Source organism: Syngnathoides biaculeatus, chromosome 9, assembly GCF_019802595.1.
Source record: "Syngnathoides biaculeatus isolate LvHL_M chromosome 9, ASM1980259v1, whole genome shotgun sequence".
NCBI classification, from domain to species: Eukaryota; Metazoa; Chordata; class Actinopteri; order Syngnathiformes; family Syngnathidae; genus Syngnathoides; species Syngnathoides biaculeatus.
The window spans coordinates 2536839-2556898 of record NC_084648.1 but is presented as its reverse complement, the minus strand read 5'-3'; the positions used below and the strand labels follow the sequence as shown (position 1 = coordinate 2556898).

At 41.8% G+C, this 20060-nt stretch overlaps 2 protein-coding genes across 2 annotated transcripts; both read right to left on the bottom strand.

Moving 5' to 3' along the window:
• Window positions 1-3013: 3013 nt before the first annotated feature.
• Window positions 3014-4443, bottom strand: hmx4 (H6 family homeobox 4). The gene is made up of 2 exons (XM_061830463.1): window positions 4140-4443; window positions 3014-4012 (listed from the first exon to the last, which is right to left on the bottom strand). Exons 1-2 carry the CDS (start codon window positions 4351-4353, stop codon window positions 3444-3446), a joined length of 783 nt encoding a protein of 260 aa, XP_061686447.1. The 5' UTR covers window positions 4354-4443; the 3' UTR covers window positions 3014-3443.
• A 1480-nt stretch (window positions 4444-5923) lies between these two features.
• Window positions 5924-7197, bottom strand: hmx1 (H6 family homeobox 1). Its single transcript, XM_061830729.1, has 2 exons — window positions 6891-7197; window positions 5924-6510 (listed from the first exon to the last, which is right to left on the bottom strand). Exons 1-2 carry the CDS (start codon window positions 7195-7197, stop codon window positions 5924-5926), a joined length of 894 nt encoding a protein of 297 aa, XP_061686713.1.
• Window positions 7198-20060: the final 12863 nt, after the last annotated feature.

Here is a 20060-nt window from a genome sequence, read left to right as displayed (position 1 = left end):
GAATTGACTATATTATTTCCTATCGCAGTGATTGCCAACCAGTGGGATGTGGCACACTGGTGTGCCATAAAAAAGAATCCAAATTTACAAAACTGAAATGAAGTATTTAATTGTATCTGTGTTGATCGCTCTATGCCAGCAACAAATAGGAAGATCAGTAAAATATTCTGCCAATGGATGGCAAAAGGTGCAATTAATCAGCGTGTGGACTTGTTGGCATCAACACAAATTAGTAAATTCTGGCATGCATGCACAAAGTGAATTTCTGACCAAATTGACACCAGATCGCCATTATTTCAGAACACCTCCTTTTTGGTGGCATAGCACGTGTTGTTTCTGATGTCAAATGTGTGCCTTGGCTTAGTAAAGGTTGGGAAACGTTACCTACGGGATAGTTTTTTGTGGAATTACAACAGGTTGGAGGTCAACCAATGTGACTGAATGTATTGGGAGATTCACGTGGTCCACTTGTGATCAAAAGCATCTATTTTTTACAGTTCAACACTGGAATTCCTACTTTAGTTCCAATGGGAATTTTCTTTTTTTTTTTTTTTTTTTTCATTTGAGGTTCAACCAGCGTCGCAGATGGGATTCTGTTTGAGAATCAGAGGTTAAGACAAATGTTTTCACTGCAGCATTTCCACCATGTTTCTACAGGTTGTTGCAACAGGACTTGCGCTTGTCTTGGGGCGAATTGTAAAGTTTAGGCTCGGCTTGGTTTGGCTCAACAAACGCAGGATTCTGCTGAGATTATTATTGTCTACCAGACACATGTTCAGGGACAGTCTCTCCATTTGTCTTGGGTGATGACCTTTGTCAGATGACCAGAAGAGGTCAACAGAGGTTAAAGAAACGGGCGATCTGAGAAAGGGGGGCCCCCATCTAGTCATGCAGAAACAAGCTGCCAGAAACTTTTACACGGACGTAATGTGCGTGTCCGTACACACAGACACGTACACACACACACACACACACACACATGCACATGATTGGTCACTCTTGGATACACTCTGCAACCATTAGGAACAGCACTTCCTTGCGTCTGAGAACCCAGACCTCGGCTTTACAGAGGCGCAGACCCGTGCAGAAATACAAACGTGGTCATAGTATTTCCAACACAAACACACACTCATCAAATGGTTCTGACTGAGCTCCCCCCCTCCCTTTTTACACAGTTTTCCTCTCCCATTCAGTCATAACTGCAGTACATATACAATCAGGGCTCTGAGCGCACTGTACTGGGAATAAAAAGGATGTATTGACCAAATATTCATCGAAGTCATTAGAACATGATCAAGTAGATTACAACAATGAATAGTTTATTTGCTTTTTGAACATTTTGATGCAGAATTTTTTCTCCCAATAACAGTGAATAGTCTTTTTTGGCCATTTTGGTTTCAGAGTAGTTATAGCCGAGTGAGCACTGCAGCTTTTAAAGTGGAGACAGCCTGCTGGACATAACCGACCTCCTTTTTTTCCCACTTACTACACCCTTTCATAGAAGTACACATTTGCCTTTTTTCCCATGATGAGTGTTACTGTAGCGATGTTTATTTAAAGAAAGCTGGCTTCCCCATATCCACATTAAGTTAGTCTTGTAGTTTGCTCAGACTGTCACACAGTAAATTTCCCCTTTCATTTCAATAATGTAGATAAAGTCCATCAGCAATAAACACAACTGAGTTACATATTATGTGTGTTTGATCTGAAGCGCAGCAGGATATTACCTTTTCATAGTATAACTAGTATCATTTTACCATTTATATTGCTTTCATGCTTGTTTTGCATATTTAGTAGCCTAGGGTGGAGCTCATAGAGCGTAAGTCTTCTGGAAAAGTGCACTAGAGGTAAAGGGACTTCACTCATGGAGTCAACGGACTTCCAACTCAAGGCAGGGGGTCTTTAGGTAAAAACAACACAATACAGTATTTGAATGTTTTTTTCCCCTCTAAAATGTTTAGATGAATGAAGACGATGTAGTAATATGGCGTTTTTACTGTTTTACGACTAGGTTTAATTCAGAATTGTAAACGTGTGTGTTGTGTGTGTGTATACACTCACACACGTACACACACACACACACACACACATATATATATATATATATATATATATATATATCCGTAAAAAAAACATCTGATGGGAGTGGGAATTCATCTTCTACGTTCAGTTTTAGTTCTGTTGGTTTGTGAAGATTACCTGATGATAAGACAACAGAGAGCAGATTTTAGAGTGATTGAGGAGGTTTCGATGTACCAAATGTCTGCTTTGTTGTGATTAATAATTTCAATATTTTCCGAGATCCTTTTTTTTGACGTACAAAATTATTTAATAATAAAAGCAAAGTGATTCTTCACAGGTAATGGACTCATACTCGTGAAAACTATTATTAATGTTATTATTATACATTCAGTCATATCAATTTTGATATCATTTCATTTTTTTAATGTCCAAGATTTCTTCCAAATGGTTGGAGAGTTGTAACTTGGTCCTTTTTTTTTTTTTTAAATACATGGAAATAAAAGAAAATGGTCGGATGTTATCTGCCAAGTAAAGGAAAGTCATTGGTTAAACAGGATTCAACTACTTCACAGTAATTTCTTCTAATTATATAATTTTCTTTCTCGTTTCATAGCGCGCATGTACTACTGTCATTTTCATTATTATTATTTTTTCTGAAGGCAACGTTTTAGTTTGTCGTCTATGTTGAAATATTGAATTTGTCAAAGCAGTGTTTATAGGTCTTATTTCACGTAAAATGCAAAACATATTTACATTGTAAACATTTTGCATGGATTTACAAGTCAGCGGAAAATATTGAACCAGTTGTGAAGGTTTTCTTCAATAAAGAGGTTTTAATTACAGTTGCAGTAAATGCTGTAATGAGCCTAAAGGCAAATGTAGAGTAACGTAAGTGTAAGCTATACTTAATTAAGGGGAAAAATAGACATGCGAGAATAAAATGTTAATGACATTCATTTAAATACATAATTTCTGTAATCCAAAAGCCGTTATATTGGATATACATGCAAAGTGTATTAATTTCTTTGGTGGCATAGGCTGTTGTTGAGAATTATAGAAATAATAATAATAATAATAATCATGACGATCATAACAGTGATAATGGTCTATCATGAAAAGAAAAGATGTTAATGATGTAGTAGGCCATGCACGGCCAGGCTAACAGTTGCTAGGCCTGCAATTTTTAGATATTTATGTATTGTCTTTTCGGGTGGTAAGTGCTGGGCCTACACAAAGCCAGGCTAATAAATAAATAATAGGAAAAACAGCTCATGTGTGTTCTGTTCCTACTTCTTGCATCCTTCTTTTGAACCTTTGGGGCCAGTGTCCGCCCGGCCCTTTGAACTGAAGGCTGAACGCCATAAATGCTCCAGTTGGCACAAACAAAAGTGTCCGTTTGCTCATGCGGCTCGGTGGCCGCGTCATACGTCCCCGTCATAGAGGCTGAAGTACTTGCTGGTGTTGGAGAAACAGAGGTAAGGCGTGTTGGAACCCTGGTAGACGACGGGCAGCGGCATGGGCATGAGGCACCTCCCCAGCAGGCTGCTCTCCTTGTACAAGGCCGGCAGCTGACTTAGCACCACTGGCTTCACCGTCTCTGGGAAGTCGCTGACCGGCCCGTCGATTTCACTGGAGATTTGCCGTTTCAATTTATTCCTGCGGTTCTGGAACCATATTTTCACCTGAGTTTCGGTCAGCTGCAGGGAGCTGGCGAGACAGGCGCGCTCGGCGCTGCTCAGGTAGCGCTTCATGTCGAACGTAGACTCCAACTGGAAGATCTGTCTCTTGGAAAAAATGGTGCGCGTTTTCTTTTTCGTCATCATTTTACTCTTCTTGCCGGAGCTGTCCGCTTGAAGGGGCTCCGCGGCGGCGGCGGCGGGGGCGGTGGTGGTGGTGGAGCTGCAGTCGTCGCAGCTGCTGTCCCCGCTCTCGAAGCGCGCCTCCACCGCGCCACCGTTCTCGGTGGCCGAGTCGCCCGCGCGGTTACAGTCTGAAACAAACAAACAAACAAAAAAAAAAAACAAAAAACAAAAAAAAAAAAAAAACAACAACAACAACACTTGCTTTCACCCTCTCTCGCACTAAGTTGCCCGAAAGAAGAACGCGTTAGCCCTTACCGCTTTCGTCCGATTGCTGCCTGTGGTGGGCTCCGGACCCGTCGAGGTGCCTCGACAGGATGCGGCCTTTACACGTCGCCGTGGCCGAGTCATCGTGCTCTCCGTGGGCTCGGCAGCTGTCACCGGCGCGCCCGCTTGTTTTCAGGTTTAGGATGTTGTCAATGGTGAACTTGAGAGAGGCGCTGGGACGACATGGCGCGTCCACTTTACTCATATTCTCCAATGCGTAAACACCCCGGTTGTTTACTTCTCGCTAGCGATCGGCACTAAGGATCGGACGGTGCACACACCATAGCAGCATCCACTGCTTGGCTCGGGAGGCTCAGTGTGGAACCTCAGCGCTCACATCACGTTGGATGGGGCGCTCGAGGCCCTCGCTCATTGGTCCAATTGACAAACGCTGTGGACCAATCACAGCGAAGGGATGCGATGCGAACGACAGCGTCGTATCCCAGCTCTCTCCCACTCGAGCTACATCTTCTCCATCAAGAACCACTGCTGCTGCTGCTGCTCGCTAACATGTCATTTCACACTGGGGCGCACATTTGCACGTACTCTTAATCAACCTTCTATCTAGACGTTGGCCAGACGCTTGCACAGGTTGTTTTGCACCCCCGCCCCACCCTAAAACTGCCCACAGATTGCATTAAACCGAAGTGTGTGCGCATGTGCTATGCGTTCATGTGATTGTGTCTCGCCCGCACAACTCTTCAAAATGAAAAGATCATACAAAATAGATGTTGCACTCTAACAAATACAAAAGACAAAGCAGAAGTTTTCACTAGAAAAGATTTTGCCATCGTCTTGGTGCTGTGAAGCAACCGAAATATTAGAAACACGCTCCCACAAGCATTTCTACTAATTCGTAAATGCAAAGAACACAGAAAAAGAAACGTAGTTGATATCACATCTCTGCGGTGTTCATGAAAACAGCAACAATATCTGTCTAAAGTCATCCAAATATTTGATACACATTTGACTTTGGATGTTATTACTGTGCAGGTGTAAGTACTGGCCAGTAAGATTAATTAGTTGAACATTAGACTTGACGTGCTTTGATTAAACTGTGCATTCAGTTTAATCTTATTGTGCTATTAGTTCGATGAATAGTCTTCTGGATAATAATTAATCATAATTTAGCCACCCCTTTTTACTGTTATGATTAATTTCACTGTTCACATTTTTTAATTGCTTGTACAACATCAGACATTTACCAGACTTTAACTAAATACTACTATCTTAAAACGGAATAAATCTATTTCTTTCTTGTGCCGTTTCATCTTAATTCATAATTAAAACCGCAGACCCTTATTTTAAACAATGACGTAGAGCATTTTGTTATTTGTTCATTTGTTGGAATTTTAAAAAAATATATAACATTTTATACTGGAGGGAAAAAAAAAGACTAACAGTGATCCTGACTTTGTAACATATTAGTTTTTCTTTAAAGTTATCTTGTTCCCAAACATTTGCTGTTTACACCAGTCAGTAAACATAAGAAAGAGTGAGTATTTATATTCATTTATTGAGTGGGAAAAATGATAATAATGAAAACGTGAGTGTTTTTCCAAATATAAACGTTTGGCGAAAAATAGTTGCTTATTCAAACAGAGTACACTGTACCCGCTCTACACATCATCATATGCTGACTGTAGCAAAGAAACAAGCCCGGTACACAAACATGATTTGACTTCGGAGCATAATTGTCCCTTTGGATGCTCACAGCACTTGTCTCGTCTTATTGCACTGGGGAGGAAATCACCAGTTTCCCGTTTGCGAGGTCTTTAAAGCAGGCCGCTCACGTGCGACCTCAGGATACTCATGGAGTGGGCGAAGGAGGACAGCGGGGACGCCATACAGCTGGAGAAGACCTGCTGTCCGCTCAGGGTGAAAGCCAGCGCAGGAGGGGCTCCCGGTCGGTCGTGATACAAAATGGGGACCCTGACAACCCGCCGGCTTTGGTTGGGTACCTGCACAGCTTCCAGATCCGCCGCCAGCTGGCGCTTCCATTTATTTCTCCGGTTCTGGAACCAGATCTTGACTTGGGTCTCTGTCAGATGGAGAGAGGCGGCCAGGCCGGCTCTCTCAGAGCTGCTCAAGTACCGTTTCACGTCGAAGGTGGACTCCAGTTGGAATACTTGGCTACGGCTGAACACAGTCCGGGTCTTCTTCTTCCGGGCCGGATTAGGCTCCGAGGAGGCGTCCATGCCAGCCTGAGCTTCGTCGTGGTCGTCCGTCAGGTCGCTGTGCCTTAATTTCCTGTCGGACTCGAAGCTGTCGTCTGTGATCGGTTCTGATAAGGCGGGAGAACTTGGGTCGCTGGTCGACACGGAGCCGCACATGTACTCGGACCTCGCATTGGCGCACGGACCTGAGAGGGGAGAACAATTCAGCGCTTTGTGTGACTTGGCCCGCATGCAGGCATGGACGCAGACACTTTTGTTGTTTTGTTTTGCAATGTAAGCGCAATGCGAGAAATCCTCTGAATTCCAACCAATTTATGGGAAGCCGTCGCCATTATGATAAATTGTGAAACAAGTCTTTTGTGGATTATGTTAAGAAACTGCACTGAACACACCGACGATTTCTTTTCATGCGAACAGGCGCTATTTATTCACAATGGATCTCGCATGATTAAAAAAAAAAAAAAAAAAGCTCTTAAGGGCAAGGGAATATTGCGTAATTAACTTGAAATGGGTGAGGTGCAAAATCTGCGACTTGTGTTCAGTTTGCTGCATGTGCGATACTCACTGCGAGGTGCGTCCAGAGCTCTGGAGAGCAAGGCAGCGTTGCCGGCGTAGCAGTGCAGCAGCGGCGCCGCGCACAACAGGGACGAGGCTGGGCTGCAGCCACCCCGAGCCGGCGCGCACAGGATGCCGCGCCGGGCGGACGAGACCAGGCCGGCAGAGTCTCTCACCCCAGCGACGCTTCGGCGGCTTGCGGAAAGACTATCCTGCTCGTGTGGGTCCCCGGAGGCCAGCAGGTTGTCGATGAAAAATGACGACCCCCTCAGTGATGACAAGCGAGGAGTCTGCGAATCACTCAGCTTTTTCTGCATGTTCTGGCCGCGTAAATGCTACATCAAGCCAATGCCATCCGCAATCTAGGGTTGGGAAAACCCCCAGAAAGTCCAAGCAGCCTTGTGAAGCATCGCTGCGTTTGCTTTTGCGCTGAGCCGGGACTGCAGGGACAGGACGACGGAAGCAGCAGTACAGTACAGTGAAACGTCCAGTCACGCTGGGGGAGCTTTGGGGGCCATCCGTTGATTGGACGAGCGTAGTATCAAATGGGCTTTTCCGAGGCAAGCAGAGTTCCATCTCGTCGAGCCAGTGACTGTAATGCGACTGTGAAGGCCGGTCCCTTACGCCCCTGCAGGCTCTGTTGCGTCTTTATTTGGGTCAATTAGAGTGCAAAGCAAAAATGAAGATGCAGCAGGGACGTGTCTGTCCCTCTGTCATCTTGCCTCTACGAGGCAACCTTAATATCTTGATCTAGGTCTCAGACGAGTTTTTGTGCTTCAACAGCCCAGGTTGCCCTCTTAACCTGGAACACCATTGTCAAACTTATTTTCCAGCGGGCTATATGTGTGTTTAACTAGGCCATAACTGCCCCCACCCCTCCACACACACCACACACACACACACAACACACACACACACACACACACACACACACACACACACACTTGTCAAATATATAAAAAAAATAATAATTGTGAGTCTGGTACTTTGATTCTAGATACAAGGTCAGGTTTATCCAGTCAGAGAATTAAATGCAAGAGAAGAAAAAGAAAGAAACTTGCCTTTTAGATTTAAATGCATTTCAAATGAAACATAACGACTTTATTTCTTTTAATCAGAATGTTCTCGTATTTTCAGGAAACCAATGACAGACAAGTGCAACAGTAACGTGTGTCAAAGAATTAATTACTCAACTCTAAAAATATTGACATTTGTTAGTACTTTGGCTCTTACTGAAGAGCCGAGAAGATGTCGTTCGAATTCAAGTGGAAGTTATTTTTATCTTTTTTTTTATTTAGTTACACATATCGGTATCGGCTTGTCAGAAGCTGAGCTGCAATGTGTTTGTTTATGCAGGAGACATGTGGCTCCAGTGTAAGGTGGTTTCATTGTCCCTAACTAACATGTTCTGTGTGGGAACCCCAATCATCATCCCATTGCAAAATGGGCAAATGCCCCCACATTTGGGAATTCTGATTTTTATTGCCAGTTTTGAAAAATTCCCCCCATCATATCTTTTCTCCTCATCACCATGTAAATATTTCATCTGAGTTACTTTATCTTGTTGAGTTGCACTTGTTCTCTCGTTGTATGCACAGTCAAATAATAACAATAAGGCTTTTGGTTGATTGATTGATTGATTGATTGATTGATTTGATCCGTGCTGAAGCACTTAAGTGTAAATGTCCTAAATATTAAGTACAGCATAAAATCATATTTTAATGCCTCTTTTGTGTATGATTTTGTCTTTGCATTTAGGTGTGATAGTGGAACTGTTACCGTGTGGCTCGAAGGGCCAAGGGTCAGTACACTAACCTCTGGCAACAATTTCCCTCATTCACATTTTGGTCTACATTCTGTCTCACAACTGAAAATCTAGTCCGTTAAACCTATTTAGTTACACTGTAGTGTCATTTTTGTAATGTGTTCCATGTGTGCACTCCTGCATCGAATTCATATATTTACAAACTGATATATTACTAAAGTTAGATGATTTAGTGTTTTGCAGATGATGTTTCAATGTGTTCACAATAGTAAACTGCATGTACCCCGTGTATGGTTGTAAGTATATTCCAATTATGAGATTGTTCTTAAGAAAATGCTTCTGCTTGGTTAAGTATGTGTATAAGTAACCACAAATTAAAATGTACTTTCTATGGTACATTCGATTGAGATACAATAACCTGATCAGCTGGGTATGACTTCCTGTTTTCGAGCAAAATCCATTTATCTAGAGTAGATCTCATCTCATAATTGTTTCAGTGTTGGATTATCAGAAAGATTGAAATAAGTGCTGACGGGCGTCTTTACCCTTTTAGTGCAAATGGCAAGACATTTGAGCTTTTTATTTCCCTCAATGGAGTCAGCGGCTGTGACCTTTAACTTGAGTCTCTTTCTCTACTCCCCCTCCGTCCCTCAGGTTAGACTTACCCTTTGACAGCGGATCAGCAGTAATGTCGCTCTTCAAACTAGCACGCGGCGCAGACATCGGTAACATGAGCCCTGTACACAAGAACAACTGAGTCTTCCACCTGTCATCTCCTGCATGGACCAAACCAGTGGTAAGAACAGCTAATGTAGACTTTGTGTCTAGTTTTACCCCCCTTAAAATACATCACTAGAAAATTTACTCCTGAAAAACGAGCATCCTTTTAAAAAAATAAAACATACAATGATGGAGCATGCACAAAATCAGCAACACCTTGAGAAAAGGAAGCTGAACATAATTTTATTTGCAGGCTGGGGGACATGTTGTTCTGTCGGGCATTCTTAGGTGTGTAAAAAGCCCCTATTAGATCAGTCTTGTGTGTGTCCACGGGGCCATGTGAGTGATGTTGCTCCCCGGCCAGCGCCGCCTGCACAGGGGGGGCCCCCGCAGACCCAGAGGCTCCTCTCACTTTGCTCCCTCCTCTTGTTTCCCCCTTCTTCTTCTTCTTCTTCTTGTGATCCTCATCCAGGCTGGCGTGCCCTTTGCTTTTCATGGCCCGCTGGCCCGCTCCGCAGTCGCGACCCCGCCATGCCACCACAGCTCGCCACGTCGGCTCTCGACCGCACTCCATGTATCATCACACAACATCATATCATCAGCATGTGCTCCAGGAGATGGCGGGAGCAAATTGAGCGTGGTTCTCTTGTTTTGGTGACCAGTCTTTCCCAGCTCCTGGTACTGGACACAGCGGCAGAGGGGGGAATAAAAACAAATCAAGTCCTCATTGACATGACAGCACGACTGCATCGAAAACTGCCTGAAAAGTAGAAAGCTTACTTTGAAGCAGACTAAAACATTTAGTCAGGTTGGCAAGCCCTGACTAGTATTTCCGTTTTGTCCTCATCGGGGTTTGCAGATTTCCTTCACTCACAGGTCCAATTATTCTTTTATACCGGCTATTCGACAATCGAGTGTGATTGTAATGGCTCTCGGCTCTGCTGCTCTTTGACTCGTGCAGTCAATGAAAGTGGAGACACTTTGACCCACTTAAATCAACTGGAGGCAGTGAGACAGACAGACAAGGAGGATGAATCCCCTCATAGGCCTTTACATGAAAACGCTCACATTGGCGCTCACAACTGCACTGACCTCAGCTAACTTGTTTGACAAGAAGCAGCAGGTTTGAATATACTCAAGCTTATTTCACGGTAAGGCCCAAAGCTTTGCCTCCAACTCTGTGTCTTCACTGTATGACACTTGGAAAACAACACTTGGCAGTGGTTTGTGGGGGGCCCTCTGTTGGTCAACTAAGTGCAACACACCAGGAACACTTTCACACTGTTTTCATGGGAATTTTTGTCCAAAATCTCTTGAATTATATTTAGTTGCAACTGACAATAACTATTCATATTAATGAAACACAGTAAAATCCCAAACACCTTCAAGCGATTTTGGCAAATGTCAAGTGTTGGAATATGCTCACCATTGATCCAACCTTAAAGATCTAAAATTTCTCCATTTTGGATTATATGTGACAAAGTCGCACTGACTTGAAAGTGAATCTTGCCGATTGCTGAAGACTGTCAGCTACTCATCCAGAGTAAAATAGAAACTTCAAATGATGTACTCAAAATTAACTAGATGATAAGTGCGGGTGGGGGGGGGGAAGGTGTGTGTTGTTGCTCATGTTCTTTACTTCGTTGTAACACTTTGGATTTCATTATTCTTTTATTGTTTAAAAACTGAGACGCCCTGACTAATGCGTCAGTGCAAAACCATCCCAATATCCTCCTCTCCCGGCTTTAAGGTTGTCATCAGATTTTTTTCTTCTCTGCCATCACTGCGGTGGAATCACATAAACATGAAAATGCCAAAGAAAGTGCAAAACACCACTGCAGTTAATCCTTAATTGCTCATTGAGCTGAAGTTTCACGAGATTTACTAAAGTTGGATACCGCGCACGAGGACGGGTGGACTACCCGGTTTTTGCTTGACTTTTGAAGATGATTTTTTTCCTGGCACATTTGGTTGAACTCCAAATCGATTCCAGGTGAGAGGTTTCAACCCAGCACGTCAAGCGTGTTTGTCAGATTGTGTTGCTGCTTGTTTTGGAGTGTTTCTCTGCGTGGGTTCAAACCTATCACACATGGAAAATATGCTCTCTTTCACGGTGAAAAGATCAAGTGCTTACCTTTTTGGACACTTTCAACATATTGACTCTACAATGCTTACGGTGTTTGGGTTTTTCGGAAAACTAAGTGATGGTCTTGAAAACATTGAACCCGTTTCACAAGGGAAAGCCTTTTCGTCCATTTTAACAAAGCATGTAGGTACTCGATCTTAACTCTTCAGTCGGTAACCAAATCTTGTTTGTGGCCATTTATCAAGCTAGCTGAGCCGGAATGTGCTTGCTGTGGTATTAATAATTCACTGTACATAATAAGTTGATGCCGCATAGTGAGTTTGTTCTCATTGATAGTATTAGCGGAGGTGAGCGTTCTCAGCCAGACTTTGTGACGCCAGCAGACCGGCATAAAGTGGGCTTTAATTGCCCATAATCTCCGCCGTGCTCTTTCCCCTCAGTGCAAGTCAACAGCCGCTCCAGATCCAGCCTACAAATGCCAGACCTGAGCAGGACAGTTTGAGCTCCGTATCAGCCAAAGGCTCACAAAGCAGGAATGCTTGCGGGAGATTTTCATCTCACAAATCAAAGGGTTTAAGAGGGTTTGGGGATTTTTACACCGACTCAACTGTTTTCAGATTTCAAGTCAGCTCTTTCATATTTGTATTAGGAAGCAAAATAACTCAACAACATGGGACGAGATTCCTCCTGCAGTTCTAACTCATGATCAATTCATTAAAATATGTTCAAGGATCTGCGGAAAGTAGAGCTTCCACACATAATCAATTGATCAACAACTCATTGGAAGTCAAAATAATGGCTCGTGAATTTTGATAAGACCTTGTTCAACTTGGAATTCCAAATCCTGGAAATTTCACCCCTCAATGATACATGTTAATATTTATATGCATTGTAATTACATTTAGTATCATACATCAGATTGTTTATCTTTGTGTTTCATCAAAACGAGACATTTGAAAACTTTTTTCTTTTACTCTGGAAAACATTTGTCAACATTTATGCTCATTTTCTATGCATCAATCCATCAACTCAATCATAATAAATTCATGTTTGTCCATTTTGTACAGTGAAGTTTATTAAAGGGATGGAAATAAAAACGTGTAAAAGAATCAAATTGGTCAAATTATTGAAAAGAAATAATAAAAACATGAATCCATCATTGAAATAATTGTGTGTTTTTTTTGTGGAAGTTTACATGCACTGGTGCTGTCATCAATGAAAACATATGCAACGCTCTGTCATTGTTGGTTTGCTCAAAGTTCGTCGAGGATCGTGCAAATGATTTTAACAATATCGAAAAATAATATACGGCCATGTAGACTCAGGTCCACCACAGTATATTGTTACACCAACAATACCACACACTTTAGGAGGGTTGATAACAGCCTCCACTTTGAAAAAAAAGTGAGCAAAAGACCTTGTTTACCACTTAAATAAGCTTATCGTGGCAGGATGTACAGCATCCATTAACCTATAAGTGTATAAATGGTTTAATAAGAAGAGTTCGTGGCAGGTTAAACTCAGTAGAATCGCTCCACATGAGCGTGGAGGATTTGTGAGGGGAATGTCGGTTTGTTTAACCCCTCCACGGCACGTTAACCCCTGTCACGACCTGCTCGTCAGCTCAGTGCAAACACTCCGAAAACTACTTTTCGCCCCTTTCTCTCCTTGATACCAACACGTTTAAAACGCCAAAACAACCAGATTCCAGCAGTTATCCTGCGCCTTTTTCATCTAAAAAAAAAAAAAGAAGAAGCGCACCATTGCAATTATACGCAAATTATCCAATGCATACTTTAGAATGTTGCGAGTTTTTGCCGGATGAATAAATTGTTTGAACTTATGGTGTCACAGGTATGCGGCGATTGCGAGGAGACGCATGCATGCACCATCTTGGAAAAATATCAAACTTCGCCATCTTATCAGGTAAAATTTGACACTATATGAAAATAATATTCGGCTGCGGAATGCTTGCTAAAGACACACTTCTCATATTTTGTCAACCCTATAAGTGGAACGGAGGTATCATTAATTTAAAATGGATTATTACCCAACTCTCATGCAGGTAAACTAACAGTTCAACGATGTTTATTTATTTATATATTTATTTATTTATTTATTTATGCGAGTGCGACTCCCCCCCCCCCCCCTAGAAGCATCTTTGAAATGAAAAATTCTTCTTTAATTTGCCCACCCCCCTCCAAAAAATAAAAGTTTTCCTTTTGGCCATACCCAGTTGTCCATTTAACATGTTTTTATTTTTATTGTTGCATTTTTTTCACTGCCGCTAGTGTTCAAGAAAATGAGTAATAAATATTGCTAAGAAGTGAAATGATGGTTTATAGAATAGATTCAATATACCGGACCGTTGAGGTGTTTTTCTTCTTTTTCTTTTATTCGTTAAAATATTCTTATGTAAAATACTGTATGACTGAATGTGCTTAAAATGAAACTTACAAGTTGTCTTACTTTGTGTCAATCGGGCTGTTATTTTCGGTGATATAAATTAAACTGCGACAGCCGATGAACGTCTCCAAACCTCAAACCGACACATAAAAATTTGCTCAAAACCTCAATGGTGGTCAAATCAAACGACCCGCAGACTTGTCACTATTGTGAAATCCGCCTATGAGTAATTAATATTCTCTTAAAATATATTTAACGCGTTCTGTCTTGGGAAGAAGGAACCAAACACATGCACGGAGGAATGACAAAAAGATGAGGCGTAACTTCGTAGACCGTGTTTGGTAACTCTATTCTCTAAAATCACAACAAATGAAAAAAACAAAGCAAACAAAATAAAGCAAACAAATATGCAATATATATTTTTGATTTGTTTATATGTATAGTTTGTAAGAATGCGCAAAAGTGGCTAATAATTTCAGATAGTAAAGTGATATTCTTAGTGAACATCTGTGAACAAGATATATGTTCCAATAATTTGGGGCAAGACAGACTTTATATTTTTGGTCATGTATAAATTAAAGATAAAGACAAAACAGCATCAACAACAACAACTTTCACTTGGCAGGTTACATTTTTTTGTCTTCCTTTACATTTTAAAGTGTACATTTTTGTAATACTTTGTATTATCCATACATTTTATTAAGAACACACAGAGAGGCAAATAGGAGAAATGAGATGTGGCATCTGTTGAAAAAAAAAATAGAAGAATATCAGTTTTTAGAAGAGGGAACAAAACAGACTACAAGTGAAAGAACAGAAGAGAGTTGACCTGAGAGGAAAGAGGGGGCAGGGCTGTCAAGTCAACCTGAAGACACATAAAAGAATAAACAATATTTGGACATGCGCACATTAGTCAATGTACTGTACAGTACTTGTGCGTGCGTGCGTGCGCGAGACCTGTCGAAGTGGAAGAAGGGCGGAGCTTCAAGAAACATTGCGTGACAAGACTGAAGAAAACAGGGTTCCCTGGCTAAAACACGCGCATACACACCCACGCGCGCACACACGCACACTCACACACGCACACACATAAATGGCCTATTTTCAGTAGCTCTGCGCATGACTGCAGTGGTTACGTGGTTGTCATCCAGCCTGCATGTGCAAGAGTCGAGAAGGTTTAAAATTATTCAATCAAGAGCTCATCTTCATTCTGAACCAAAATGTCATGTGTACAAACCACTACGTGGGCCTGGCTGTCTTCGAGGCACTGTATTACAGGTTACAGGTATTCATAAGGGATATGAGGCACCGAGGCCAACTGCAAATATTGAATTTTCGCAAATTATTGATGCTCCCCTACAAGTGACTTCATTGATCATCGAAACGATTATCATGGCACAAGATATAATCTTTCAAATCCTTACAAGCATTTCCAGACATTGCTGGACCCTTAAAAATGCACGATTTTAAACACAGTATAAACACAATGTACAGGACCAATGTATTTATGTCAATACTTCTGTTTATGATGATGATGGCAGTGATGCTGACGATGATGTTGAATAACTGTAGCAATGCAATTCTCCCCCGAAGAAAGTATTAACATTTGACCTTCACAGGAAAGCACAGGAGTTACTTCGATGGTGCTGATGCTCCTGAAACAACTTTTAGGTGGGAAGTGCAGCTGGGCCAAAACAACCAAACAAAATCTTCGAGTGGTGCAGATGCTGATAATTAATGTTATTTATATGTGCACATCGCTATAGGTGTTTTTTTTTTTTTTCACTAGTCGAAGTGTTGCTGTGATTAATCAATCGAGCGGCAGCTCACTGATTCTGTAAGCAAAGTAAAGCCAAGCCAAGTAAAGTTTCCATACACAAGGTAACTCAATGTGCTTTGGATAATCAGAAGCATGTTCGAAATAAACAAAAAAACAAAATGGATTATAAAAAAATTGAAAATAAAAAGCACAAATAAAATAAAAACAAAATGTACAGTTGCAATTGGCTGGCAACCAGTTCAGGGTGCACACTGCCTCCTGCCCGATGACAACTGGGATTGGCCTCCTCCCGTGACCCTCGTGAGGATAAGTGGCTCTGAAAATGGATGGATGTTCTGATCAGGAAACTGGTTAGAGCCTCACAGTTCTGAGGTCCAGGGTTCAATCCCGTCCCCGCCTGTGTGAAGTTTGCATGTTCTCCCTGTGCCTGTGCGGGTATTTTCCGGGCACTCTGGTTTCCTCCTACGTCCCAAAAACATGCAACAATAATTGGACACTCTAAATTGCCCTTAGGTGTCTATCTCCATGTGCCCTGTGATTGGCTGGCAACCAGTTCAGGGTGTACCCCGCCTCCTGCCCAATGACAGCTGGGATTGGCTTCAGCACTCCTGCGAACTTTGTGAGGATAAGTGGCTCAGAAAATGGATGGATGAATTTTGTGATCCCTGGTCCGAATCGGTGCGGCAACATTCTGGATGAGCTTAAGGTACCGTATGTTCTCTTTTGGGGAGTCCAGTCAGAAAACCATTGCAATTGTGTGGCCTACTTGAGGTAAAAGCCTTGATAGGTTTCTCCTTTTCCCCTCCTTTTGTAGCTAATTATTATTAATTATTTGAGATCAATTCCTGCAGACGTCAGTATATTACCGTGGAGCCACTTGAAGATTTCATTTATTGATCTTTCGAAAACCTCACCGCGCAATTAAGCAGATCCCACTCGGATGACTTGAGAAAGAAGTTTAAGTGTTACAAATTTAACTCACATACAAGCACAGATGATCTCCTACCCAGCTCACCTGGAGCCCACGTTCAAGTTATTCAAGTTTTCTCCTTCACTGACAAGAAACTGTCAGTTCCTGATTTATTGTATTGCACCAAGAGATTATGGAGCTCAAAACCAGGTCAGAGTTCATGCACCAGGAATGATAAACATCAATTACCATGAAAACGGTGGCAACTGAGGTTGAAGTTCTCAAGAAAGGAAAAAAAAAACAAAACAAAACAAAGAAGTAATATGAACTAAATAAGTAAATAAAAGTAATGTTTTCCGGCATTTCCCGAGTACACCTGAGTACATTTTCCTCTCCTCAGACCATCACTTGAAAAAAAAAAGGAAAATATGTATACACTTCCGTACTGTTGAACAGCTAAAGCTGCACATCGAGCAAGACTTGGAAAGAATTCAACCTACAAAGCTTCAACAATTAGTGTCCTCAGTTCCCATTTTATTGATGATTGTTTATTGAATGTTGTTAAAAGAAAAGATGATTTAACGCAGTGGTAAACATGAACCTGTCCCATCTTTTTTGGGAACCTGTTACAGTCATAAAATTCCAAGTTGATGAGTACTTGCTAAACCATTGAAGTTTATTAGTTTGAATATTAAATATCTTTCTTTGTAATGTATTCAATTACATATAGGTTGAACAGCATTTGAAAAATATTGTACTCTGTTTTTATTTATATTTAACACAGCGTCCAAACTGAATTGGAATTGGGTTTGAATGTGTTTCCCTGCTGTGACTTTTAGGATTTATTTCCACACGAATGTAATCCATGGCAAGGAAGTCATACCAGCGACACACCTTCTGGTTTAGAATGCGGCGCCATTTTGGTTTGGAGAATTCAAACGAACAAACCGTAACTAAGCAGGAATCATTACAGAAAGGTGTATGAATGGGGGCGCATGGCTATGTTATCGGTTGCTCAAACGAAAGTGGGCATTGTAAAACGTCTTTCCTTCGACTGCCAGCTGGGATCAAGAACCAGTACAAGAAAACGGAGCGGTTATCAACCAAACGGCGACAACTGTGGCTGTCTTGTATTAGTAGAGCCGATCTAGCAGCCAAGTCATTCCCTTACGTCCGAGTTTGCTCAGAGCAATTTGTCCTTGGTGAGTCTTGGATAACTTTAGAATTTCACACCTACTTAGCAATAACTAAGTTCTGTGAAGGAGAAGTATTCTTTAGGGCCAAGGGCCTACATAATACTCGTGTGTGTGAATGCAATGCATGTCTTCAAAATATGTATTTTCTGTTTTATTATAATAAATTTGCAAAAACGAGTTTCCGCACCGCTCGCTGTTTCGTGAGTTGAGTTAAAAATGTAGCCGTAGAAATGGGGAAAAAGGTGCGGGTTTCAGTTGGGAGTCGTCCCGGTCGAACCTCTCTCTTTCTCTCTTTCAGTAACAAAAATGAAAATAATAATCTACACCTTTTTCATTGGTGTAATCAACATAATTTAACACAACACAGACTATAATCATGCGGAACCTATTGAAATCGCATTGTGTGTTACACGAACCTTAGCAGTGTGGAGACATAGGTTGCATACAATGGATATCGCCGCATGACGAACCCAGTCTTTGACGAATTGGTTGTAGGCATCCAGACCTTTGTAATTCTTTAGTTGGTCCACGGTATATAAGCGCTTGTCGGGAAGAGGACATAGCGGACAATGTCTGGATAGGTTACCGACGCCCACATCTGTGAGCTCCATTTGTGTTTTCCCAAGGCATATGGGGCAATATTGTTGATCAAAGCACACTTGTCGTAACAATTTCTTGAAACAACATCTAATGAGCCCCGATAACTTTCCAAAGTCTTTTTAGCCATCATGTGTCACTTTTAACTTTCATACGAAAATTTGTGTAACTCCGGTCTGTATGCAAAAGCCATAGAGTGAATGGCGCGTCAGTAGAGTGAACCCATTCAACATGGCCAGGTGCCCCCGATGTAGTCAGGTGGTCGAAAACAGTCTATACATGTTTTCGTACAGTCTCTGTCTCCGTCTGTCTTTCTCTCTCTCTCTCTCTCTCTCTCTCTCTCTCTCTCTCTCTCGCTGCGAAATCGACTATTTTGGCACATTAATGCCTGTGTAAATTGCATATAAACTCTCAACTAGCATTAAAAATTTGCACATGCTCACGGGTCCCCGGCATTTAAAAAATACACATCACAAGGTGGCGCCAAAGTATTACTTTTCAAATAGCACAACACGAGCAGGTCCGAACAACACGCACCTAGGGCTGGCGCTTTTCTGATTCACATCATAAATTTAATCACAACTTCGAAAAACAGGAGACTTTCATGATGTTCTGGTGATATTAGCTGATGTATTCAGTCGCCACTCAAGACAATACATGTAAGGAACTCATGTGGCAAACCCTGATGGGACGGAACAAAAAGTCACAACATGCCATTGAAAAATGGTCAGTTTTTGAGATCTCAAATATTTTGCAGAAGTCATTTTGACACCTCCAGACACATTAAGAGGCTAACCATTCCACTTCGAATTCACCCAGCCCAAAATATGACTGTGCTAACGTTTTGGTGATGTAGCATCCTTTTTTCAGACATGGTGGCCCTTAAGAACTCTGTCCATAATTAATCTTCATGTATGTCAGAGCCTATTTAAAGGTTTCCCCTCTATGAGATTATTATGCAAGCGTTTGCTCTTGGGACTCTGGGGAAACCAGCAGGTTCAAATGTGCTGCTTGCTGCTCGTCAGTGACTTTACAACAGATGCTCTCCTAATTCAATGCATTGGCTGACAAACACAATCATAAATAAGCTTCCTTCTGAACAAACCCATTTGCTCTTTGAGTCACACACATAGTTGTAAAAATCGTGAAAAATTGTGATTTTCTTGAAATATCCCTTCTTTTCATTCTTTTAGCAAGGCTTTGGACAATTACATAATTTCATCAGCGGAAAAAGCCTTCGACTTATTTATGCACAAACACTGGAACTCATTTGATAATGTGACACAACCTTCTTAATAAATTTCCTGTACTTCGGCTGATCTGGGAAACTAATTGTCCAACAAGTCAAATACCAATACGGGGAATCTAATTAGACATAAAATGACATATGCAATGACACCTCCATCCATCCATCCATCCATCCATCCATCCATTTTCTTTTGCCACTTATCCTCATGAGGGTCGCGGGGAGTTCTGGAGCCTATCCCAGCTGGTTGCCAGCCAATCACAGGGCACATAGAGAGTCGGACTCACAATCACATTTAAGGGCAAATTAGAGTGTCCAATTAATGTTGCATGTTTTGGGGATGTGGGAGGAAACAGGAGGGCATGGAGAAAACCCACACAGGGACAGAGAGAACATGCAAATTCCACACAGGCACAGCCAGGATCGGACCCGGGTCCTCAGAACTGTGAGGCCACTGCTTTACCAACTGCATCA